General features: G+C 36.2%; 1 protein-coding gene across 2 annotated transcripts in view; it reads left to right on the top strand.

Annotated features, from left to right (window-relative positions):
- Window positions 1–303: 303 nt before the first annotated feature.
- Window positions 304–27,470, top strand: part of RAB28 (RAB28, member RAS oncogene family) — a 62,718-nt gene continuing 35,551 nt past the window's right edge. For both annotated transcript variants that reach the window (XM_021554454.3, XM_021554453.3), the window contains exons 1-4: window positions 304–566; window positions 7,615–7,711; window positions 12,869–12,957; window positions 21,801–21,930. In XM_021554454.3, coding sequence (XP_021410129.2) covers window positions 489–566; window positions 7,615–7,711; window positions 12,869–12,957; window positions 21,801–21,930 — 394 coding nt within the window. In that variant the 5' untranslated portion in view covers window positions 304–488. The remainder of the gene's footprint in view (window positions 567–7,614; window positions 7,712–12,868; window positions 12,958–21,800; window positions 21,931–27,470) is intronic.

Below are 27,470 nucleotides of genomic sequence, written 5' to 3'. Positions count from 1 at the left end.
GCCTCTACGATTTGGCCGCCACAGCTATTTATTCAGTTGCCATAGCGCACCGCCGCCGCCTCCCCGGCCAGCCCCACACGGGCCGGCCCCCCCCGCGCGCTATGGCCCCGCCCCCGTTGCTTAGTTACCGCGCGCGGCGTCACTGCGGGGCCCGAGCCACCGAGCGTGCGGCCGACAGCCGGGCTGAACCATCTCCCGGCTCTGTGGGGCAGGAGTGGGTGTGTACCGAAGCAGCAGCTGGACTTGTAGCTGTAGCTCCCGCCCTCAATTTACGGTTTCCCCCCTTCTCTCAGCGCTGCTGTTGGTTTCGCCCGTGCGGACCATAGCGACGGAGGGCGCGCCGAAGGAACATGGCGGCGGTGGCTCCGCCGTTGCGGCCGGCTTCGTGAGCGCGGCGCTCGCTCTTCTCTCTGTCCCGCCCTCGCTCCTGCACCCGTCTCCTCCCGGCTGCTCTCAGCCTATCCTTTCTCGCCGGGGCCGTAGAGATCATGTCGGACTCGGAGGAGGAGGAGAGTCCGGACCGCCAGCTCAAGCTGGTGGTGCTGGGGGACGGCACCACTGGCAAGGTCAGTGCCGGCCCCGCCGGCAGCTCCTCTCCCTCGCCGCGGTGCCCGAGCCCCTTCGCGGCCTTCCCCTTGACGCTGCCCCTGGCTGTGCTGCTGAGGAGGGAGCCGCCCGCGGCCGCTTGCAGTCTGCGCGCAGCCGCTGCGCCTGGCGGTGCCTGGCTGGCCGCTGCCCCTCGGCTCCGGGCCCTGCCCGCCGCTGTCCGCGCCGTGCCCGGCAGCCCAGCCCCTGACGGGGCTGCCGCGCCCGAGGAGGTGTGAGAAAAGGAGCCCTGAGAAAAGGAGCGGCGAATAACGTAATTCGTGTTGTGCTGGGGGAGTTTCCCAGGGACCCCCGTGCGCTGCCGATCCGCTCTGGAGGCAGGAATTGTTCGGCTGGAGCCGCTGGAACAGCCCAAAGCCGCTCTCGGGGGCTGCAGTGCCCCGGGCGTGGAGGGCTGGGGTCGGGGCCGAGGCCGAGCACGAGGGTTCGCGGCTCCCCTCCAAAGGGACGAGCAGGGAAGGTCGCTTAGCTGGGTCTGCAGGCGCCCTTCCTTTCGGATACAGAGCTACCGAGCTGAACAGTTTGCATCTAGTGGAGTTACTTTTCCAGAGTTTGGAAAGGCACTGCTGGGTCTGTTTAGTTTTCGTTTGTAACTTTTATGTTTTTGGGTCTTTTTTCCCCTATGTGCAATCACCATAATGAAATCCTCTTTTTAAAAGTTTATTTATCAACAATAATCAAAACAAGCAAACAATAATCAAAGAAATTTCTCTTTGCAAAAGAGAAATGTTGACAAGGAGAGACCAAAGAAGGCAAAAGAAAGGCTGCTTTCTAAACTGTTTAAAATAGTCACTGATCTTAACAATGCATTTGAACATCTCTATTGTCATATGTAGCCTAAATAATTTTGTGAGATATGCCTGAAAATACTAAATTTATTGTATGATTGAAGTACAGAGTTCTTTCCTCTGTTAACTTTTGAAACTACAAGAAGAAGAAATTATGCTTGCTTCACAGTTCATATGAAAAGTGGAAATGTTCGTAGAGCTGGTTTAAATGAACTGCCTTACATTAATAGGAATAAGCTGTAAGTGAAAGTACATGTGGTTTTGCTCACTTACTTATTCAGAGCTCTATAAAGAAACAAAACATTTTTTTTTGTCTCCAGTGATTCTAAACCCAGTCTGAAGTCGTATTGTGTTCATCTGAGTAAGTAGATGGGCAATTCCAACCAGCTGTGTGATGAGAGCATAATAAATGCACAGCATTGACTGTTGAAGTGCTGCTTCATGGGTAGCATTTCCCAGGAGTTTTCCATTCAAATTGAAGAATCCTTTCACTACTGCTGTTGAGCAGCTTGTGGCAAGACCTCTCGCCAAACATGGATTTTCAAGCATTCTTGAGTTTTGATGTATATTCCTGTTGGTTCTTACATCTCTCACAGGAGCTGCCATGCACTGCATCTCCTGCTGACTCTAGGAATTTCACTCTTCCATGGCAGATTCTTGGGCATGACCAGAGGCAATACTCTGGTGGGCTGCTTTTCCTCCCCTTCCCCCTAGATGATGCTGTAATAGAGGCTCCTTCCCACCATCCCTGTTGCCTGGCAGCACTCACAGTTTTATTGTAAGGTCTTGTACAAATAAAGAAGCAATTGGGTCATGGAATGGAATAGTACCTAGTACTATTTTTTACCTCAGAAGACTAAATTGTTGAGGTTCCTCTCTTTTGTGGTCTACTCATTCTGCTTACTTGTTGAAACCTGTGTATGTCTGTGTGCTTTCAGCTCTGAATTGCCTGGCTCTCACATCTGGTTCACAGCTGTTTTTTACGCACAGCATACTTATCTCTCTTTTACTGTGCAAGGTGTTGGTTTTCCTCTTCCTGTCACTCTGGAATCATGAGACAGGAGGTGTGTAGAAAGTGATGGGATATATCTGAAATACTGTATCTTGTATTTAGTGGGAGGTATTCACATTTGGCTTCTTTTACCCCCTCTTTTCCAAAAAACAACAACAACAAAAATTTGTTGCTGTGGGTCAGGTGGAAACTTGCTGTTTTCCTCAACCATTGATGTGACTTGGGTTCTGTGCAAGGATTGGTAGCAGCTTAAAAACAAATCAATGTACGTTCAAGTTAAAGATAATGTTAATGCTTACAGTAGCTAGGAATTGCTCTATTCATGAGGCAAGGGAGGGGTGCTGTGCTTCTATTAATTTGTTTTGAGGTGGTTGAATTTATAATTAGATACTTAGAATTTTAAGGATAGCAATAAGTGCTTCTGGAGCAAATACAAGTAGAGAAGAGTAAAAGTGGAAGAAGGCATAAGAAAAGTGAGACAGAATAGATTCTGTAAAACTCTTAGGGTAAAATAGAGATGGTAGGGTAATGGTAAACTGTGGAAAAGCAAAATTGAGGGAAGCAAGACTGGTTAGTCAGAAGATAATAGAGGATGATTTTAATGAACTAGACAAACTAGGAAAACAATCTAAAAAGCATTCAGAAGTGGGTACAATGTGAGATGAAAAAAGCCAGCAATTATTAATAGCAGTTGGCTCTGTAATTCTGAATGTAGGAAGGACATATATACACAAAACAGCCTTACATGTCTAGGTTTTAAGTCAACCCACTATTGTTTGGCCAAAATTATTTTCCATTAAAATAAACCAACATTACTAGTATGGATTGAAAAAAAAATGATGTTATGATCCCGATATTTCTACTCTTTATGTGCACAGGTTGGCTTCATACTGAAATATACATGGATGCTGATTTGAGATAGAATATTGTGATTTGCTAATGTTGAAAAAGGTTTCATGCCTCTGGAAGTAAATCTCAGAGCTGTTAATGGAAGGGAGCTCCTGAAAAATAGGTGTGCTGAGATTTTCTTTATTTGCTATCTGTTGTACCTGGAACTAAAGTATGGTAGCAGAAACATTCTACCTTTTCTTTCTGGTAACAATGGATGATGAAAATGAAATAATGAATGTTCAAGCTGGTATGGAAGTTGCAGGACCTAAAATGTAGGCTGGCATAAAAAGTAGTGTCCTGCTTACTTGAGGATTTTTTTTGGATAGCAGATTTTGAAGCATTATGCCAATTCTGAATTGTCTTGTTACACTTGGGCTCAAAAACTTCATAGAGGTGACAAAAATATTGTCACTGGTAAGTCTTGCAAATGGAAAATGGAATGAAGTGTTCTGTGCAGATTGATCCAGCTGCATCAAATAGATCTGCATCAACTAGGTCTGCATCAAATAGATCTGCATCAAATAGGTCTACATCAAATGTCAAGAAGTTATGATAATTTTCTTTTTTCCAATGGAGAAAGTTACATTAGTAGTTAGCAGTGGAATGGAAGGACATTATCTTGGACATTTATGTGTTTTAATGGTAGTTAAAGCATTTAATTACTTAGCCTAGTGTTTGTTTTAGTTTTGTTTGTCCTAAAATTCTTGCCAGTAAGATAGAACATGACTGAGGGATGAGCGTAGCTGTGCTTGGATAATGCGTTGATGTTCTAGAAAGGAGTAAGAGAAAGGATGGATACGTGGTTTTTGGAAAGTAGATTTTCAATTTGGGGCTAAAGTTCATGTGTGAATGGAAATTCATGGCTTCAGAACTATGTGCTTGCATCTAATTGAAATTTGGGTTTAGTTTTCTTTCTTACTATTATGATGTTACACTTTGGCACAGCTTTCTCAAAACTTAATTCTATAGGATTTTACTCAAAGATTTGTCATTGGTGGGATTTCCCCTGCAAGTTTCTGGTTGCCCTGATTAGTAGTCATTGTTAGAGCTGGCTATGATTGATTGTTCCATTTGACTTTCAATTTAATTACTTGTTAGTTTATTTCATAGATATTGTTTGCTTTTTTCCCTCTTTATTGTGTATGTCTTCAAGAACAGCATGTCAAATTCAGTTTATGCTGAATTGTTGACATTGAAAAACAGAAGCAAGGAACTGTCATGCCTTTTATGTAAGGTTATATTCCATATTTGCTTCTTTCAAAAAAACTTTCCCAAATATCCTATTGTATTTTGAACTTAGAATACTGTACTTATTTTTTTTTTTTACTGCTTTCATGGTTGCTGTACAGTAGAGGCCAAAGACATTTTCTTGTTTTTAAAAAACCCCAACCTTCAATAGAGTAATTTATATTTAGAATATTTAGAATAGGATGTTGACATTCACTTTGAAGTATTTAAGGCAGGTGTGTGAACCTTCCAAGCTGATGGAATTTTTGCTGGAAATTCTGCTATGCAAGCTGATGGCCTGTTTGTCTTAACAGAGCTACAAAGGAACAAAGGCCTTAATTCTGTCGTACTGTTTTCTGACCCTGACATTGAGGTGGAATTGTATGGAATGCAACCTTTCTAAAAAATGGTCACTGATTACTTATTTATTTTTGCAACTACAGTTCTACTGAACCATTATTTAACTTTCATTAATTCTTATATAGATTGTATTCAGCATATTCTCAGGTAAAACTGTTGAGCAAAATCTTTTCTGGCAAGCATGGCAGCGAACACTTCTGGGATTTGAAGGGAGTATTTGCATTGTAGAGGCACTTGAATATGCATTGACATAACTTCTTTGTTTATTGTTGTAAAGAAGTTTAAACTGTTGCTCTTGCAATTTTGTGGATAAATACTTGTTTTGTGAATAATCACAGGATCCTAGACTGGTAATCCAACACATTCCTTGAGCTCTAACATTTATTAGGAAAAAAATTTAAGGAGTTAATCAATGATTTTGTGTTATAAATTCTTTTGCATTCAAGAGCACAGTGGAGAAAAACTGTTTAAGATGACTTTGCCATGCTGTTGATTACTTGCTTCTCTTATAGGGTGGCTGTTAATTGAATGTATGTTGTTTCTTCTTACTAACAGCTCTAGAAGTCCTCAGGGAATCATGAGTGTCACAGAATGATAAGCTAATATTTTCTGAGCCTTTAAAACAAGAAAGGAGTGGTTACTTATTTAACTAGGATCTAAATTAGTCTGTTGGAGAATATAGAATATATAATAGTCAGATGATACTTGAATAATCTAGGCATTAGTTACTTTTCCAGAAAGCAAAATTCCAAGAATACTGAATGGTATATTCCTGCAGTCATCTCATTCTCGTCTACATCTTTAAGGTCCTGATAGATTAAAGATGTCTTTGTAATCTTGACATGCTAACAATTGGGATTAAATGAATCAGTTCTACTGACTCTTTCAATACTGTAGTCTGAATCTGTATTGAATTTTATTTTGTGTGTGTTGTTGGTATTAGTGTCACATAACTGAAGGCAGAAGAATCTTCTCACGATACATCCTTTGTGGTCTTCCCTCTTTCCACAGGGATATAAATATATAAGCATACTCAAGCTATTTCTAGTTTACTTGCTTTTTACCCCATTTGTTTTTTTTTTTTTATTTTTAATCCTCTTGGGGCTTGAGTTCAGTGAAGTAAATGAAAATGTTGCCGTAGGCTAACTCTGACTTATTGAATTGTTTCCTAAACATATCTTCTGATATTAAAATATCATTAATTATTATATGCCAGTGATATGAATATAAATATGATAAAGAAACATGAAAACAGTAAATATTGCTTTATTTACTTAACAGGAAATCTAGTAGTTGAATAAATGTTTGCCTATTCATACTAGATTGTTCATGCTGGAGCTCTGGTAATCATATTTTAATGCAAAAAAAGGGTTTTTTTCCCTGTACATTTGGCATTAGCCTAATTTAGATCTTTTTAACAGCCTTCTATTCATGCACCTTGCCTATTCTTATTTTTCAGAACTGTTGGCATTATTTTGCTATTGCATTTATAACTAAATGTGTTCTTAACAATTCTGATTCAACAATGTGTTCTTAGCAATTTCTGATAATGATTGGTGTGACTTATCTCTTTATGGCTTGATGAATGGAAACTAGCAAGAAAAAACCCTTCTGGCCTGTTTTGAGTTTTCTCAGATGGTGTAAGGGTTTTGTGAGCCTCCTAGTATTTTTCATTCTTTATATATATAAATAAATATTTAGATTATTTTTTGCTGTAGTTAATTTGTATTTTTATTTACAGAAGTCAGGTCAACAAGAAATTTTTAAATGTACACTAATTTGATTTTGGTTGTATTTTATAAGTTTTAATATTTTGTATTATTTTTTTCACAATACAATCTTTGGAATTATTTATGATTGTACCACTATTTTCTCATTTACTTTTTTATGGACATTATTTATTTATTTCCCTTTCATTTTTCCCCCCACCTCTTTTTTTTTTTGTCTTGAAAGTAGACCTTAAATTGCTACTGACAGAATAGAAGTGCCTTGCTTCAGTAGTTTGCCTAGGTTAGTTGTGTATTCTTTCAGCTGTATATAGTAAAAACTTATTAGGTTAACAGTGTATTGACTTGCTTTCATAAATCTACAGAATACCAACTGAAGAAATAAATTTTCAAATTTCTGCTGAAAGGAATGATTCTATAAATGTACATTTATAATATGAGTTTAACTTCTTTTTCTATGTGCAATAAAAGACTTCCCATTTTAGAGTTCCTGTAATCCCTGATCCTGAAGCTGATGTACAGTGGCAGAAATCTTGCCACACGTAGGAGCCCCCTGTGGGATTCTGCACTATGCTGATCTCTATTCTCTTCCAGAAAATTGGTCATGGTGTTCCTTACCAGGGGAGGACCCTTGTTTTGGAAATGAATGCTTTTTAAAAATACTCAGATCTTCAGGTACAGATGGTGTCACCTAGATTTGTGTCAGTTTGAGTATACTAATGATACCTCCTTCAAATCTGCACAATATTTTGTAATTGGACTGTTGGAGTATTTTTGAAATCTAAGCAAATACGCACCTTGCTTCTTTTTGCATAAATTAGTAGCCTTTGCCACCTCCTGGTATTATGTTGAGACTGACTGGAGTGCTTGTCAACCCAAATCCATGAACACTGTTAGCATTCATTGATTTAAAAAGTGCTTAACTGTATTTCATACTTCTGGGTTAACATAAAGTTTGTTGCTGTTAAAAATGACAACTTAATTTGATACTGTTCTGTTTTAGACATCCTTAGCTACACGTTTTGCCCAAGAAACATTTGGAAAACAGTACAAACAAACCTTAGGACTGGACTTCTTCTTGAAAAGGATATTATTGCCAGGTAAGAGAATAAAAACTAACACTGAAAGATTGGGTGGCAGCAAGACTTGCAGAAACACATTCTTCAGAGTAATGTGTACTAAATAAGCTTAGTGCAGTGATTTTTATGGCAAAATAAATTAAGTTGTTTGGAGAATATTTTGTTCGTACATTCTTGCCAGGTGTCATAGAGTTATGCATTTGAAACTTATATCTCTAAGTAAAACAATGAATTGAAATAAAAGGAATGCTATCTATATTGATGAATTTTAGAATCCCTGCTTGCATGCAATCACTTTCCATGTGGGTAGTGCCACACACAACAATGAAGTGGAATTTTAAACATATTAATTGAAAAAGTATATGTGTTTTGAAAGAAGTATATATATTTTTTAATGAAATACACAACTCATATTTGAGTTCTGTGAGAGAAGCATAATGCAGCTATGGATTCACAGTGCTCTAATATGTGAATGCTGTTTTATGCAAGGCAGCATGAAATTGCTGGCATTTAATAGACCACTAAAATTTAGGGTCCCTCGGCACTCATAAAAATACAGTTTGAGCATTCAAGATGTTTCACTTCACGATGGCAAAGAAACTATTTAGATGCCAGTTGCAGCACACTGCATGGAAAATGCAAAGAAATAATTAAAAAAGAATAAATGCTGGTTGAATTTGTCTATAAACAATTGGGGTTTAAAATACGTCTTTTCACTGATTTGTATGTACTCATATTCTAAGTATGCAAGTATTTAATTAGAAACATTTACTTCTGGATTCAGAAATCAAAAGTTAGAAAAAGTTAGTGTAATTATTAAAAGCTGTAGTGAGATTTGATAAAGTTGATGCAAGTTCTGTAATTCTGTCTTCTCCTTGTGAAGGGTGAGGAGGGAAGCAAACCCAGAAAGTAAGCATTTTTTCTGTAACCTGAAGTTACAAGAAAATGTATGCAGTTCTTGAACTTCTTTTCTTAAAAAACTATATTGCAAATAATTTCTGGATGATGTTTATATATTTTCTTAAGTGAAACGGAATAATCTTTTCAGACTGTCCTTGGGTTCACTATTTTGGTTTGGCCATTTTGCTGTACTGATGAATGATAAAGTATGAAATCCCAGTGCTTATTTCTCCATAAAATCAACAGAATAATTTTTTTATTGTCCTGCTCAAGCCTCTAAAAATACCAATGTGTATAATACTTAACAGCAGTACTTGCAAGTGGAATGTGTACACAAATCATGCAGCGTGCATGCTGAGAACTTGTATTTTGCAAGTTTTTTTCCAGCTGTTAAGCATACAGAAACTATTAGTACATTACTAGGATTCCAAATATTCTTGTTGAGTAGAAAATTTGGAAAATTATCAACTGTTGCTTCATTCATTTTTGTTCATAGTTTATATTGTGTGTGAATTTCATTCATTCATAGTTTATTCTGTAATAAAATCAGAATGCAGATAAAAATAGCACCAAAAAGTCTGTAGATGTTTTCCTCAGAACAGTAGCATTTGTATTCATATTCAGGAAGAAACATTTTTCTGTAGGTTGTCACTCTGGCTTTGCCTATAGCTATATATGTGTTTGGGTGTATATGGCTCTCTGTTTCATAGGTAAACTGGACTAGTCGTGGGTAGTGAGAGGGAGGGAGGTAACATTTCTAAATGCTGGAATGGGAAGCATTACTTTAGTAATTTATTGATTAGTTCTGGGTTTGTGTAGCTGCTATGTTTACTTGACAGTAATATTGATACTGCTGTGCAGAAATTATGTGTGTATCAGTAGGAAAAAGGATTCAATTTCTCTTATTCAGTAGGAGAACTGATGAACAACTGTGGTTCAGTAGTTGACTTTTTTCTTCTTCAATGTAAGCAAAGATTCCAGAAATTAAAATTACAGATTTCTAAATTTGCACAGAAGGTTATATTGGGCTTCATTAAAATATATTAACTTACAAAACAAAGTACTGTTTTTCTGGTTTTTTTTGGTTTTCTTTTAAGTTATTTTTTAAGATAAAAGTGGCATTTGTCTCCAATTGTTTTAGTAACTAATGCAGTTTTGCAGTGAAAATAGTAAATATTTTGCATGGTAAAACAGTACTGTTTAATACAAATCAGAAATACTTTGAAAAATTTTGAATGTGTTCAGTGGTGTTCAACATGACAAATTCACTTCATGCAGTTTGTTCAAAATACTTTTTTTTTAAGTGCTTATCAGTTTCATTATATTTATTGATGCAGAATCTTGTGTAGTCTGGATGGTGTAGGTTTTAGTGCTTAAATAGTGTATCTGTTAGTCAGAGGGTCTGCTGATAGAGACTCTTAAGAACCATAGTTGTATACTTCATGTGAGGTTGTGGGTGCAGTTCAGTAAACAGGATTCTCCTGTTAAAAGGATTTTTTTAAAGTCGTTGGTGTAAAAAGTGTTCAGATTTGTGTTTTTAGTACCATCTTGACTGTGCAGCAGTGTAAGTAAGGTTAACCAGTACACCAAGTGTCCCTCTACAGGGTCACTGCTGCAGCAGCTCAGTGGCTTCAGTTCATGCCAGAAGCAAGCTACACACCTGCACTGTGCTGCCTCGTGTATTTCAGCTTTGCACTTGTGTGCATTTTTACCGAGTAAAGAAGTGCTGGGGATTTTTTTTTCCTTAATAGTGTATTACGTGTTATTTTGATGGGATTCCTCCATTATTTTTATTGGAGTGTTAAGACTATTTCTAAGAACTGTCTTACTATGCATAGTTTCTTTTTGTTTTGTTGTTAAGTGTTTAGTTTTTATGTTCCTGTTAAATTGAAAAAAATAAAAGATTTCAAACTTTTTGCAGAAAACATTTTGTGCTACTATCTAAGTTGCTAGTTAAAAACTTGCTAGGTAAATTGCCCGCAGGTTTTCCTTTTGTCAGAATAATCCTAACATCCTTCTTTCTTCCCCAGCATCAATCTGAGTACAAAGCAAATATTACAGAACCTAACTGAAAAAAAGGGAAAATGAAGCATTTTGCACAGGAGATGATCAGTGTGAAATTTCATAGTTAGTGAGGTCCTAATTAAGGAGGAGTTCACCTTAAATTAACATCTCAATTTTTCCCCCCCCATTTCTTTTTCTGTTGTTAATGAAGATGAATAAATAATTTGTAATAGGGGATTTTTAAAATTTGACAGTCACAGTTAAACTATTTAATTTAACTTAATGCACTAATATTTTTAAGGTTGTTCCATACAGTTATCCAAATACTAAGGCCAGTATGCTGTGCAGAATTATTTCCTTAGGAGGAAAGATCAAGTTGAAACTTTTTAGAGTACTCCAACACAAAATTAGGCATCTGAAAATTACTGATTTTGAAAGTGTTAATATTTATGAAGGGTTTTTTTTCCAATATAGCTGTCATGAATGACACAGTGACTTTCCAGCAGAATACAAAGGGGTAGACTACTACAGCATGGTGAGCCATTGAGCCTGCATAGTTTGTTTACCCACTGAGGATGTAAAGTCTTTTCAGACTGGATGCACTAGTTTATCCATTCCAGATGCTTTATGGAAGACTTTCCTGCATTGTTTGCAATAATTTATGTTATAAACTTTTAAAGTAATTAATTAATTAATACATAGTATATGAACTATTAAAATAAAAAGCTTTTTGTTGATTATAAAAGGGTGCCTCTATTACATTGGGGTGTTTATGATGTGTTTTCTAAGCTCCATGTAGATATTCTCTTGGTATTACATAAAACTCAGAGTAGCTTAATAGTAATAGTACTGTTTCACATTCATCTCTGTATTTTTGAGACCAAAGCAGTAGTTTTGGGAATCTGCTCTTTTAACCAGATTAAAGCAAGGTGCATTATAAAAATATAATGTGGTACATATAATATCACTGCTAGCATATATTCAGCTATATAGTTATAATTTCTAGTTATTTTCACCTAGTACAGTGATACATTTCCATGGAGCACATTCCCTTGTGTAACCAATGCGAATGTGTCAGTTACAAATTTACTTGTGAATGGATCAGATGGTGTAAAATCAGATTGTCAACTACATAAAATAGTTGAATTAAGAATATATCTTTCTTAGCAAGTCAAAATAATGTGCTCATTTTCACTCAGATTTTAATTATTGTGATGTGAAATTTGTTGCATTTTTTTGAAATCCAGGAGTAAAATTAATAAGCAGTTGTGATTATTTGTGAATATGTACAATTTGTATTAACATGTAAGTGTCATGTGAGTTGTATGTGGATTAGAAAAAAGTTTTTAGTCCTTACTATGTTATAGTTTGGTGCTGACAGGTAATCAGTACAGTAATCAGTTCTGAAAACAGTACTTACCTTGCAAAATGTGAGAAAGTATATTTTAATATGTTTGTATGTACATGGTACCATACTTTTCTGAGTATATTTTTGATCTGTGAATTGCTGAGTTATCTTGCACATTATGTATGATTTGTAGGATGTTAAATATTCTGCATTTACACTGATTTTTTTTTGTTATTTCTGCTTTTAAAAACCTCTTTACAGTTTCAACATAGCTAAAAAATTGTTTAGAGTAGAAAGGAAGGTCTATTCTTGGTGTAGATTCTTTGAAGATGAAACTATATAAATCATGTCAAATTTAGCTTCATGCCTTAAGGTGAAGAGTGGAGGAAGTAATCATAGTTTGCATCCTCAATTTAGATGTGTGTCAGAATTTCCATTTTTTTACTCTACAACTGTCAGCATCACTACCAAAAATGAAATTATCATGAAGATTTTTCTTGCTTCTTGATCTGCAAGAAAGGTTTGGAGAGGGGGTGAGGAAGGGACACACAGCATGAAATAATGTGGATAAGTTTGCATTAATTGTGTTACCTTTCAGTTCCAAGTACCTCACTATATAACATTCTTCGTGCAGTTTTACATGTCTTGTCAGTGGAATATATTATGTAATTTCTATTCAGGAGTGTTATACTTTATGCAATTCCAATTATTTTCTGTTAATATTAGATATGTTAATAACTAGCTATAGTTTTGCTGTATCTTAATGGCTTAGCTGGACACAAGTGACTTTTTTCCCAGATGATACAATAATTTTCGTTTCATAATTTAGTTCCTGTTTCTTGTGTACTTGTTAAAAGCTATTGTTGTTGAATATATTTGTATCTAAATTTCCAGATTACACAATATCTGTATAATTTTTTTTCCAGGAAATTTGAATGTTACTCTTCAAGTGTGGGATGTAGGGGGACAAACAATAGGAGGAAAAATGCTGGATAAATATATTTATGGAGCTCAGGTACAGTATAAATGCTGATAATTATATCTTGTAGCAATGATATAAAATTAATTGAAACTTTGTTCTTAAAATTGTACATACATACATTATATATAGCTTTTAGTTGATTGATTAATGAATCTCAAAACTGTTGAATGTCTGTTCAATTTAAACTTAATTTATATTAATATGCTGCTTTAATTTTTTAGAGCTAACATAAAAAGCAAAGCAAGTGTATGCATTTATAGAACTGAATAACTCCCAAGAACAGATGGTTGTTTCCAGGCTTTGTGTCTTGAGTTAAGAAAAGCAATCACAATAAATAGTAAAGGCTATTTGGATATCCACATGGTAGATAGAGTGGCTGCTTTCAGAACAGCTGCCTCCTGGGGGGAAAGGGTAGAAGGAGGAAATTAAGAGCAATCCTATACCATTAAACTCATACATGCAACTGGGGTTATAAGAGGGCAAACAAAAAGAGACTACCAGGTAGCTAAATATTTTTGCAGAACTCCTGTCCAATGAACATTAAATTTATCTTCAGGTTAACTAAGCAACTTAAAGTGGATGGTAGGATTAAGACCTAAGTATTACAACTGTATTTTGAGTCATGAGATGATTTAGGAGGATGTATTATAAATGCCAAACTTCTTAGCATGAGTGATCCTAAAATGTGCTCTGTTCCTTAATTTGGAGTTTGTAATGAGACCAATAGGCATAACATGTGCTATTTGATAATGTTATATAACACAGGAATGGCTAATGAAAGAGATTGGGATTTATTAGTTAATTGGTTAAAGAAAAACTTGTTAATTTAACATTTTGTTACTTTCAAAAAAAGTCAATGTTTTTAGCTGTTGCATCTGTTTATAGCATGTTATTGTTTTAAAGAAAACATGATTTGCTAGCCTGTTACAGATCTAGCAAGCAATAGGAGAAAGTGGCTTCCATGACAGAAGGAATTTGATTAATCACAAATTGTTGCCATATGTCCAAAGTAAATTTAATGAAGGAAATAAAAGGCTATTAGCTTTGTCTGTATTGAATTTGGTGGTAAACTTAGGAGTTTCTTAGCAAAAATAGCAGGTCAAAAAGTTAATACCAGTGCCCAAAAGTGCATAAGCAGTTGATATCAATAGGACTAAAGTTTGATTTTTTTTTTTTGTAATTCAGAGCACATTAACAAAAAACCCCTACGTCCAATCTCTTTGTTTTTAGTCTTCCTCCAGTCCTCATTTTAACCCTATTTTTTTTTAATGGACTAGTGATTTTTCTTTCCTAGTGTTGGCATGTATTGTCAGTGTCTGTAAGAGGCTTCTTATCATCTATAAGAGGCTTCTTATCATCAAAGTTGAGTTCTAACTCACTTTTCTATTATATTTGCAACAGTGGCTGTTAAAGAGGCATAAAATTGTCTCTATTTTCATCTGTTCATGAAATGATATGAATAGTTTGAAAAGGCAATGCTTTCAGCTTATTTCTAGGCATAAGCTTATTTCATGTTGAACACCTGTACCTTTTTATAAGAAAAAGAAGGAAAGCAAAGTAGAACAAGTAGGAGTATATATAAAGGGAAATCCTTTTACATATGGATAAAAAAAATCCTGTGAATGGACAACAAAACAGCAAGAAAGTAATTGGGAAGCAGTAGCATGGAGTTTGTGAGGGTAAAATGTGCACAGCTGACTTGATTGCTGCCTGTAGTTAGATCATTAGCTCTGTGGAGAGGAGAGCAGATGGATGGATGTGAATTACCTTCACTTCAGCAGGGCCTTTGGCATAATCTCCCATAATATTATTACAATATGTAGAGATACTGGTGGAATGGGTGGACCACACATTTACTGAAAATCTGAGTGGACAAGCTGGATTTAAAGGTCTATAGCTCAGTGTCTTATTAATGCTTGATTAGAAATCTTATTTCCTATGGTTGGTACTGGGTTTGTGTCTTTTACTAATTGTTTTATCAGTGGAACAAAACATTGTTTGTAAGTTTACGAATAGCACCAGTTTGGGGAGGAATGGTCACTGTGCCATTGTAGGGCTGCTACTGAGAGAGATCATGACCAACTGAAGGAGTGGACCAACAGAAACCTTGTGAGGTTCAGCTGATGACAGATGCCAAGTCCTGCACCTGGTACAAAATAATCTTATGCAGCTGAGAATCAACTGGAGAGTGTGCAGTGAAGGGTGACAAAGGTGATTAATGATCTGGAGCATCTCTCCTATGAGACAAGACTGAGAGAGCTGTGACTGGAGAATAGAAGGCTAAGCAATATATATACTCCCATGCAGGAAGGATGCAAAGAAGAGAGAAGCAGGCTTTTTTGTATAGTGTCTATTGACAGAACAAGAGCAATAGGCACAAACTGACACAGGGGATTCCTTCTGAACATCAGGAAACACATTTTCTGCTGTGGGGATGACTGAAAACTGGCACAAGTTGACCAGAGAGGTTGTAGAGTCTCCATCCTCAGAGATACTCAAAAGCAGTCAGGACATGGTTCTGAGCAGTTGGCTTTGTGTGACACTGCTTGAACAGCAGCATTGAACCAAATGACTTCTAGAGGTTCCTTCCAACCTCAGTCATTCTGTGAAATGGCTTTGGAGGAAAAGCTCATGGATGGGTGTCTTATTGAGGTAAAAAAACAGTTGAATGGGACTTTACAATGCATCCTTGCAACAGTAAAAGCTAATTGAGTACTGATCTGTGTTAGTAAGAATGAAGTAGTCAAATCAAGGAAAGTGAGTATCATGATCTCTGAGACTGCATATCATAGTACAGTATCATGATTTTTGAAGCTACATTTGAAGTACTGTGTTCAGTTTGGGGTTCCCCAGTGCAAGCGAGCCTTTAAAATATTGAAGTAACTTGAGTAAAGGTTGCTGCAAAAAAAGTGTATGTGCCTATGATATGCTCTTGGTCAGCGTGTGTGGTGCAGCTGGGATTTTAAACATCTTGTTTATAAAGTACACAAGCTGTTCAGATACAGATAAAGCATTTGGATCTGCTGCAGAAATTGTGTATTCATCAAATCTAAATAATTCAGATTTAAAGTATGTGTGGAATTGTTTGCAGTGTACCTATAGTATGTGTTGTGCCTTTATCCAGCATTTGCAGATACCCATAGCCTTTTGTAGATTTCCATCTATTTGATTATTGTGAGATTCAGAAATATAAGCTGCTGAATTCTTATTTTTGTGCTCAGAAATCTATGTGTGTGGTAGGCCTACTTCTAAAATTCTATGGCCAGCTGGAGATAGAAGTTTAGAGAATCTCCAGCAACTGAAAAGATCTGTCGGTCGCCTGATCTTGGTTGAAATTTGATCAGGATTTCAAGAAGAGTAAATGGAGCATCCATCTATACTTTGCTGCAAAAACTTGCCACTGGCAGTTTCTTTTTCTCTAATGAGAGATGAATCAAGTCTCTAGGATAGATCTTTTGATTAGGTTACTGTTAAGATGACATATTTTGATTGAGATCCCCTATTTCTTTTGCCATGTTTTAAAATAAGAATGGTAGATGTGAGCATGAGAACTTGCATTGGTTGCAGTTGGAGAAATTGCAATTCACTTCTGTCTTTAAGCAGTTGCTTTCTCCTTGCACATTTTTTATTTTGTTCCTCTGATACTGCTCATTTAGAACAATGTAGTTGCTGCATTCTATCTTGGTAGCTGAATTTTGGTGGTGGGGCAGAAGAACTCTACAAGCTGTTGGGAAAAGAAGAGCCCTTGTTCTTTATAATTAAAGTGTGTTAATAATCAACACTAACTGAAAGCTATTTAAAACTACCACATTTATCTCAGAATCAAGGGATGCTGAGAATAATTATGTAGTCAGTTGCCACAGCTGTACTGATAGAGAATAAATAATTAAATTATGGTAACTTAATCACATGGATATGAGTGACCATGTCCTCAGTATCAGCAAAGACAGCAGTGGTTAAGTATGTGTGGACTGTAAGCTGCTTTCATTTGCAAAAAACTGTTTTAATCTGCACATTTCTGCAACAATTAAGTTGCTCTTTACTAAATATTTTGTGACTGGAAAAAATACTCTAGAATTCTGGCCTGACTAATTTTATAATATTAATGAAAATTTGAAAGTTTAGTTCCTTGATGCAAAAGTCAGTCATAGGATGAGGGTAGCTGAGGATAAATGAAGAATAAAACATATGTGTTCAATTATTATTTTCTCTAGCTTCCTTTTATTGTGACAGATCTTGACATAAGCTTGGCATGTCTTAAATTTTGATTTATCTGTACAAATATATTGCCTGAGTACAACACTTCCATACTAGCACTTCAGTTTTGAAATAAGGCTGCTGCTGTTTGTATAGTAAATCTTTCAGAAGCACTCCCACAGCTTACCTGTAATTGCTGCCCCTACCCACATATCTAGTTTAAATTATCTTTAAGATCTGGCATATGCTACATCATAAATTGGCTTGTTAATAGGAGTACTGCAGACTCTACTTTCTCCAGGGAGCGGCAAATAATTTCTGCAATATTCTCAGTTTCCAGTGACCTATTTTTGAAAATGCTCTATAATTCCTAAACAAAAAGCACTCACATGTACACTAATGTAGGCAAAATGTCTCTCTTAGAGTGTAATTATGCAAGCAGGGACTATTTGCCATGTTGCTGGAGACTAGAGAATCAATGTGCTGTTCTTGGCATGTCGTCTACCATGTGTTTCAAACCTCTTTCATGGCAGGGAAATACAGTACTTTTGTGTAAAAATGCCAGTGTTAATTTTCCTCCTTAATTCCTCACACATAATAGGGGAAAAAACAGCTTTTATGCTGTCTACTTGGTCTGTACTCCATATACTGTAAGTTTGTGGAAAATATGATGTATTTTTTTTTTTGAAAGCAATTATGGGATTTCTCCGTTAAATTAAAAAAAAAAAAGATTAAATAAATTTTAGCCATGGAGTTGCAACTAGTCTTTCATTAATTGTCTGTATCAAACTAAGTTGCTTATAGAGTACCGTTGTGGTGAAAATCTAAGCAGAAAGTATTCTTTATGACCTGGATGCCATGCTGCCTTTTTTGCATCTATATGATGTTATACCTGCCATCTTTCTTTTTTGAAAGTGCAGCAGATATTGACAAGACTAAAAAAAAGTTTAAGAAAAGAATGTTCTTAGAAGCAGTGTATTAGATCACAGAGAAAGGGACCAAAAGGAAGTTAAGTCAGCTCTAGTTGCAAACTTTGTTAAATGATTTCTTTGATGATAAATCCACTGTGAATACCCTTCATCCAAAGGGATAGGTAGGCTACAGTTGTATAGAGGACATGAAGCAGAGTAGAATTTTGATGAAGAATTTGTTAGAAAGAGTTTGCTAACCTTAAATGCTCGCACTTTTTTATTTTTTCTCCATCAAACTGATCAGTGTTGAAGATGATTTAGATAACCTGCTCTTCTGCAAGCTGGTGAAAGAACTTGACAGCTGGTGAAGGAAGCATTTCTGTGTGCTCTTTCCTCATTTACAACTTCCAGCATTATGACTGGCATTTTTTTTAACCTTTACCATACCTATTGTTTAGATTGAGTTTCTTTTCCACTGAGCATTTAATAATATAAGTATGTCCTTCCTAGAGCAAAGCTTAGATTGTGAGACAATTACATATGTGCCCAGGCATTTGGGTAGTCATAAAAACAGTCAGGAGAAATTAGCTGAGATTAACTTAGAGATGCAAGATATTAAGGAATAAATTGCACCAACATTAGAAGAGGGAAGTAGATGTTTAATATTAGATTTGATTGGTAAAGAAGGAAAGATAGCAAGGGAAAAGTTTGGTGTCATAATTCTTAATTTCCTTGAAGGAACTGATGAAATCTGTTCCTCAAAAATTAATAGCAACTATGGAAATATAAGGAACAAAACCTGAAGTTTGTCAAGGAGTTAACACTGGAGGAAACAAGATAGATTGGTACTGCTGTCATAAGAAAGTAGGAGTTGGAGGGATCTCAGTAGGATCTGTTGCCCTCCTTCAAAGCTGTCTGTGTGTAATGACTTCTAGCAACCTTCAAACATTTTTCAGTGTTGGTGACTGTTATAATGGTGTATTTCAGAGCTTTGCTATTCTTACAGTCTCCATAGAGTTTTTTTTTGTTTGTTGGCTTGCTTTTAGTACACTTGCTATAATCTTCTTGTGAGTTAAACCTTTCACTATGTGTTCTATTGATCACAGATTTGTAAGAAAGTTCAGGGCTGAAGGATGTCAGGAGGTTGGTAGTAAAACACTCTCAAAGTAGGATAACTGAGAGATGGAGTTAGACTGCTCAAGAATCTACTCAGTTCCTGCTTGTAAACTTCTCAGGGTGGAGACTGAGCAACCTCTGGTCATCCTGCTTTATTTTCCTTGTGGTGAAAAAGCTGTTCATTAGTTATTGTTTAAATTTATCTTATTTCAGCTTATGCCCACTAAGTTGCATCCTGCCATGCACTACTGTGAAGAGCCTGGCTCCATCTCCTTCATTGCTTCCTCATGGGTATGGGAAAGCTGCTTTTAGGTTCTCCCAGGGCCACTTCCTCTGCATGCTGAAGAATTTGAGTTTGTTCATGTCTTCCTCATGAAACAAGTGCTTCAACCTCTGATCATCTTGCTAACCCTCTGCTTAAGTTACTCTGCTTCTCTGATGTCTTGAGGGGCCTAAAGATGTGTTCTGACTGGATGTGTTCTTTTAGATACCATCCAACAAATGCTGAGTAGAAAAGTTTGCTGTACTTCTGCTAATACAGCCCAGGATCATGTTGGCCATCCTTGCTGCCAGGGATTGTTGCTGGCTCTTGTTGCAGCTGGATTAGCTCTTAGTAAAGTCCAGGTTTAATTCAGCCGTGTGGTGAGATGTTCGGGGTCCAAGGGCAGGACTCACTGGGAGAGCCCAGGTCTCCTTGTATTGAGAGGCAGGGGCTGAACTGTGTTATCTGGGCAGTACAAAGATGAGGGTTGAACAGCTTTTGAGGGAAACTTCTTGTGTCTCTCCAACCCAGGAAATGCTCCTCAGGGTCTCCACAGGCTTGGATTTTGCCTGCTGTCTGACAAGACCTGCAGGTCATTTTCCGTTGCTCTCCAGCCAGTCATGTGTTGCTCCCCTCAGCCCATATTGTTCATCTCTTCCGAGCTGCAGGACTTTGCACTTACCCTTATGGAATGTTGAAAGGTTGCTGTTCATCCACCCCTTGAACATGTCTACATACCCCTTTGTGGTAACCCTGCCCTAGGGCACATTGGCTGGCCTTCCCAATTTAGTGGCTTCTGCAAACTATGTATAAAAGCATATACAAAGAGAACTCCTGTTATCTTCTCTTGAAGCTTGTACCAGCATCATCATGCCTACCATAAGTCATGTGCTTGTTGAAGCAGTCAGGTTTTTTTTCTACTTTTTTCATGTCAGTCATGGTTTCCATGACTGTTAACCACTGTTACTGGTTTTTTCTAGTGTACCCTTTTTTGACATTCAAGTGTCCAAAGATGGATGCATTATTTCACCTGGAATGTTTTATGCTGGTGTGATATTTGCACAATAGCCTCGGTAAATTCAGCTGTGAGTTGTAACTCCTTGATCCTATTATATGGAACCTGCTAAAGAGCCAGATGCTTCCTATTGTGCACTTGATTATTGCTTCCTTTGAACTTGTCATGGCATTTATTGAATTGCATCTTACTAATTTTACACTGTTTGTCATCATAACATCTGACCTCTCCTCAAATCGTCTTGCCGTCTATACTAACTTATTGCCAAATGTGAAATTATTAAGTAAGTGTACACTCTGTTTTGTGATCTAAGGCTCTCCTTATGATCTAAGGCACTCCTTTTAACTATCAGTTAAAACTGGGCACAGACAAATACCCGAAAAAACTTGAAAAATCTTTTCTGTTGACACTAGGTCATTGACCCAGCTATTTTTGTATGGATCGTATTGTTTTTTCAAAATTTCAGAAATTTTGTGAAAATTTTGTGAGAAACAGTGTGCAGATGCAGAGTTTTTTTGACAGGTGTGAACTCCATGAAAACAAGTGCAATTGAAACTGGTTCTGACTTTATTCCTCATTTACAAGATACTGGCTTTATTAGGGTGTAGTGGAAAGCAGGGGCAGAAGACTCAATAAGATCTGAGAGCTGATCTTAGAATTGTGGAGGGGATAGGGATGACATTTGGACTGTTAATAGGCTGTGCTTTATAGTAGTGGATATTTGTGCTGAGGAAACATCAGCAGTGTCGGCTTTGTATCACCTGTAGCTTGCCCCAAAACCTCAGAAATATATGGGACTCCTTTTTGAGTGCGTACCACACCTTTATGTTCTCTTTTGAAAGCTTCAAGCTTGCCAATAGTTTCTTACTTATCTTCTACAATACTGAAGGAATGGCATCTGGACTTTATCCCCAAAAGACAGCAGAAACATGACAGACAATGTGCAGAAGTGTAAAATTGAAGTGCCTTTTTTTTTTTTTTCAAGAAGGGAACATTGAAACTGCAACTAATATTTGTTAAAATAAAAGACCTTCTCCAGTGTAATTTTTATTTTCCTATTAGTGTGAAATGCTATTTTGATTTATCGTAAAGCATATGCAGCTTGTAATATTTCTGATATAACTAATCGTGCTCTTGACTGTGTTGCCATTTTTTTCCTGAAATGTGCATTTAGAACACATGAAATGGAGGAGAAATACTGTAATAATACGTATAGTATAGAAATTTATAATTCCTTTAACTGAGCCTCAAAAAGTATGATGCCATTTTTTGTTAATGCTCTATTCTATGACAATAATAATATAGACTGATGCAAATCTTACCGTGTTAAACTCTTTTACAATCTGTAACATTTTAAACATGTCTTTTTATTTAGGGTATTCTCTTGGTTTATGATATTACCAACAGCCAGAGTTTTGAAAATTTGGAAGATTGGTATAATGTGGTAAAAAAAGTGAATGAAGGATCAGAAACACAGCCACTTGTGGCCTTGGTTGGAAATAAAAGTAAGTTACTTATATTTAAATATTAATTGAAATACTCTGGATGTGGTTTGCTATTAAAGAAATGACATAAGGTATATATATTTAGCAAAATGCAACTAAATATTATCTTATATGTCTTTGCTGTGTACAGATGACATATTTGGGTATACTTCAGGATTATGGATTATGGCTCTGGGCAGATAGGTTATGTTATGGGACTTGCTGCATCATGCTTTGCCTAGCCTGCAGTTTCTCTCCCTGTGTTCTCTTTGCTTGGAGAGCAGCACACAGGAGTAGGGAGATCACTTGCCCGTGTTTGAACTTTATAGATCCCAGGATATAACCATGACGTGTGTCTGGAATGGAGAACTGGGGAGCATTTCTGGATGTAGTAAAAGGTATATTTCATGGTTCTATATGTTAGGAGACTGCTGGATTAACTACTGGGATATGTTTAAAAAACTACACTATGCATTAGGCATAATACTTAGGAGTTGCTTATCAGACTTTTTAAAAAATGTTATCTGTAGTTGTGCATATGAGGTGATTTGTGCTGTTTTGGGTTTTTTTAACCTTCTTTTTGTGATTACATAAGTATAATATAACAGTTTTCCTCTGACCACCAAAGTATTTTTATTACTTTATATAATCATCACTTAGTTTCCTAATTCCCATTTCCAACTAAAAAATCTTATACAAACATTATTATTAGCTCTTGATCCTGGCTTTCTTACCCATTCTTCTGTTGAAGATGATAAAAGCAACATAAAAAAATTTTAGAATCAAAGTGGTAGAAGTAGATACATAATTTTTAAACAGTATAAATATGTTACTTGAACAAAGAAAAATATTTTATTTTTTTCACTTTCCAAATAATTTGTTTCTGTGTTACAGTGACCATGTCATGAACAAACCTGAGAAAAGGACCTTATCCAGAAAGTTAGAATTGTTTAAAATAATTGATAACAATGCAGAGACAACACTTTCACTCAGAACCATTAATTGTAGTATTGCTACAGTGATGCTGTAACATTTTATGACATTAATTATGAAAGACTAATTTCCTGTGAAGAAAACAGAGAAGGTCTTAGAGTTACAATATATAAATAGCACTTCTGAAAGCATAACACTGACAGTGTTGTACTCTAGCAGACCAGAGTCAATAATACATATTCTGTTGAAATTCAAATGAAAAATATTTTTCACTGGTTTCTATTTTGCCCTAAATTTGGACTTCCTAGCTGGAGTTCTGCAAATCTTACTAAGTATTTGCAGTAAGTTACACTATACCATAGCATGAAACAATGTTCCTTTGCTGAAGTAGCACTCTAGATGTAGATAATGATACATTGGTTTTGACTTGGAGGTGGTTTATTTCTGTTTTTTCTTTTTCACATATACATGCCTACAAATCTTTAATATCGCATGTTTCCTTGGGGGCATCTGGAAATAGAATCTAGTTTCTGGGTGAGTTTTCAGACAAATGCTGACATGGATTAGTGATAGGGCTTTCATTTTATGAAAATAGCAGCTGAAGGAACTGCTTGCTGCCTTGTTTTCCTTCAGAAGCCATGTATAAAGAAAAGCAGCAAAATATTGATTTCATGTGATGCTAGGGACGTTTGTTGCTGTTGCACATGTTGAGCATGCAGGGGATACTGTTTACAGAGGGATGTTTTTATTTTTATTTCAGCATGATAAAAATTCGACTTTGAAAGTACATTGCTTTTCTGAATTCTGTAGTAGGATAAGAATATCTAGGAGGCCTTCCACCCCAATACTAAAAAAATTAATAGTTGGCTCCTGTTGTTACATAAATAGAAAGGAAGGTGTTTATATAGAAGCATGGTGTTGACTCTCACATATTATGAAGAGATAAAACTACTGGTGCTAACAAATTATTACAGAGGAATCAGTCTGTTCGACTTTACTTAGTAAGTGATAAAACACTCATATGCAATGCAAGAGCAATAATAGGTTAAGAGCCAGGAAAAACCATTTGATGAATTGATGAACTTACTTGACCTCATGCATCATTCAGAAGAAATACTCCAGTGAGTGGTTTCTGTCTCAGGATTCTACTTGGTTTTTTTTTGAGCTGTACGAGTCTTTTAGGAAAATATCCAGGTAAGCTCACAGAAAGATTAGAAATGTCAATATCCACAGGCAAGCTATTCTAACACTTAACTTTCTTTCTGATAAAAGTTTTTAAAAATTGCCAAGAATGCAGTTATTTTCATTCATAGCATTTGGAAAGCTTTGGGGTAGTCTTTAGATACCTTGATAAGAATTTGGAAGCTCAGTCTCTGTTTTGAAACTTTGGCTTAAAGTTAGTTGCCTGGGCTGTCCTTTGTCTATTTTCTCTTAGTAATACTGTCTGAAATACATGTGTAATTTTTTTTCATTCTGTGGGAGATATACCTGGATTCTCTCTAGGGAAAAAGCTTCTAAGAAAGCAAAAATACGTACCACAACACAATACAGAAAACTGTACATTTGAATTCTATTAAATGAAAATAATTTCCCTGGGTAACTTTGTCATTGAAAGCAAATTATTTGATACATAGCAGTATATGGTGCATAATTGTTTACTACTGTTAAGTCATGCAGTTTTATAGGTAATTTATTAGTGGTTTCTAGTATCAATTTGTAGTCATTTTGTTAAATGTTAAGTTTGTGGGGATTTCTCTAGTATTCCATAAAACTTGAAGAAATTGTTCAGCGCTGATTTAAATGAATCAGTGCTTGTTTTCACTGTTCTGGTTTATTGTGCATTGCAATAGATTAGCAGCATGAGCACAGTAAGCTGCTGTGTCTGTTTAAAGCATGATAATTAGCTTCAGAGTGGTGTCAAGCTATTAAAATGTCCTGTTGTGATTCTACGAGGTTAAGATTTACTCATGAAACATTGGAAAGGTAATTTCTACTTAAAAAGCTTCAGTCAGTTGCTGGTAGCTCATCCATCAGAGAATTATTTGAAAATAGTAGAGCAGTATGAATTAACACTTAAATTCTGGAATTTTGGAGCTTCCCACTTCTCTTTTTTTTATTTGCTCCCCTTTTTTTTTCTTTGTTTGTTTTTCTGGGTTTTTTTTTTTTATTTCATTAAAATAAATGAAGGAGTTTCATTGCCCACTAATTTATTAAAAATAATTGGGGTGCAAGAGTTTCAGAAATGCAGATCTCCGTTGTAAAACCAGGACTTTATTTAAGCTGTCTGGGTTCATTCTGGGGGCTTAGTTTCAGTTTTCATTCTTTTTTCCTTCCTGTACCTTTTTTCTTTTCTTCCATAGCCTGTCCTACATATTTGGTCAGAGAGAGTAGAAAACTGATTTGAATCAAGATCTTGCCCAGACTTGCTTTCTGCACCAATATTCAATTATCAATTTTGTCAATGCATTTGATGAACAACAGAAGGAATTATAAAATTTAATATAGAACTATTTTTTCCTATAAATTCTAAGTCATAAGATCTTAATAATCCTGAACTTTACAGCTGACATTGAATCTTAAATTTGACTTTTCTAGTAACTTGTGTTGTTTTATTCTTTTTGAATACAAAATATATTTGAAGTGTGCTTATATCTATGTTGCTAGTACCACTTGCTTTGCACTCTTAACTGGGGACTAAACCTTCCTGTTAATTTTAACTTACGTTTTAGAGTTTATATGCAATAACTCAAAACTTTTGTATATGTGTTGCTGTCAAATACTTTGATTTCTGTGGTATAAATGAGACTATAGTTATCAAGTGAATGAAATGTGTTCTGTGCACTTAGGTTCTTTGCTTAAATTAGGTATTGATAAAGTTCAGTGATCACAATGGATCTTCTAGTCGTTAAGTGTGAATTAGAGAGGGTTTACCATGTTTTTTATGATTGATGTGTTTTCTTCCTTTCTACCTTGATGGCTTTATATATTTTCTTCTGCACTAATCTATAAGCAGTCTCCTCAAGTGTCATACCAGCATTTTCAGTGGATATATTGTAAACAAAAATTAACCCAGGTTGCATAGGAGCTATACTGATTTTGATTTATAGCTACCAAGATGGTCTTAGGGCAGTGGTTATCTGTAGCTTATTTAGGGGGTTGGAATTATCAGGTACTGGTGTATAGTGGCCAGATGAATGATTTCTGTTCTTAGAGATATTAACCAGATCTACTCCTCAATAAAGACTAATAACTCAGATTTTTAAACAATCTTCATGACAGATGAGGGCACAGAGGAGAATGCATCAACACTAATTAAGAATGTTGACCGTTTGTTCGTCTTAGCTATGATTAATTGATCTTGGAGTGCTATCTCTGAACAGGAAGTGGTATGCTGTTACATTGTGAAGTTTAAAGGTTACATTTTAGTGTACCCTTTAACTTGCCCTTACATACAACATAAAATGTTTTTACCTATCTTATCTGAGCACAGAAAGAAACATTTTCCAGCCAAGATACAAATTAACATTTGGTGTTCTGTGTACTAATGTGAATCTGGCTGGTCATAGGACTTGCCCAGTCTGCTTTTTGAATCTGTTTCTGCATTATATACTTAGTCTCCCACGTTGTACTTAGAAAATGTCTTCATTAATACTCACTTAGATAATCTGTTTTATATAAATTCAGAGCTGTGCATTCATTCTCTTGTCCCTCCTAACCTCCCGCAGTTTTCTGTTCTTGCTTCCCATAGACTTGCCCTTTTAAGATCCCTCAACTGTAATTAAGACAAGTGTTGAGAAGCTAATGCAAAGACTCCTGTTGTTTAGAGTCTTATGCCTGACCAAACTAAAGTTCCTGTATGCCCAACAGCAGGTCTGGTCACTTGAGCCTTACACATGCTCTTGGGATTGGAGTGTAAACTACTTACATGTAGAGACTCCCTTAAAAAGAAAACCTTGTCCTTTGCTAGTCATTTTACCAACTCATTTGAATAAATGTAGAATGATACCCTGTTTTAAAATATATAGAGAGTGTTTTTCTCAACAACACTCAGCTTATAAGATTAATAGAAAATTGCAGGCCTATGGATTTGTTTCAAAGGTCAGGTAACTTTATTAAAAATTACTTTTAACAAGAACTTTAATTAATGGAAGAGAAAACCACAGGTGAAAATGATTTTTTAATCACCATAATATTATATTTCCAATCCAGTGTCTCAATGTGCTCTGTATTAGTTTAGCAATGGGAGCAACCTAGGAGCACACATATTTTTGAGTGAAAAAATTACCTTGCTTGTCTGAAAAAGCATTTGTCTAGCAAGATTTTGATCCTAAGTCATGCTTAACTTAACATTAATAGTGCTGGGTACCATCCATGTTAAAGAGATCTATTTAATTATGTCTGTTAAATTGCCATGTGGCAATGTGATTAGTAGACAGAGCTTGAATCTCAAGTGGTGTTCTTTGGAAAGGATCTGAGCATACAGAACTTCATACAGGACAAAAGAAGGAAGGTTTATTGCTCTTGTGTAGTATTTACCTTGCCATATTGTATGGTCTGTGAAGGAAAAACACCTGGCAGGAAGGATTACAAGGATCTGTGCATATGTATTCCATTCTGGCTCCAGTCTT

Source organism: Lonchura striata, chromosome 4 (assembly GCF_046129695.1).
Source record: "Lonchura striata isolate bLonStr1 chromosome 4, bLonStr1.mat, whole genome shotgun sequence".
Taxonomy (NCBI): domain Eukaryota; kingdom Metazoa; phylum Chordata; class Aves; order Passeriformes; family Estrildidae; genus Lonchura; species Lonchura striata.
Note: the sequence above shows the minus strand (reverse complement) of the source record. Positions and strands in the feature narration are given on the sequence as shown.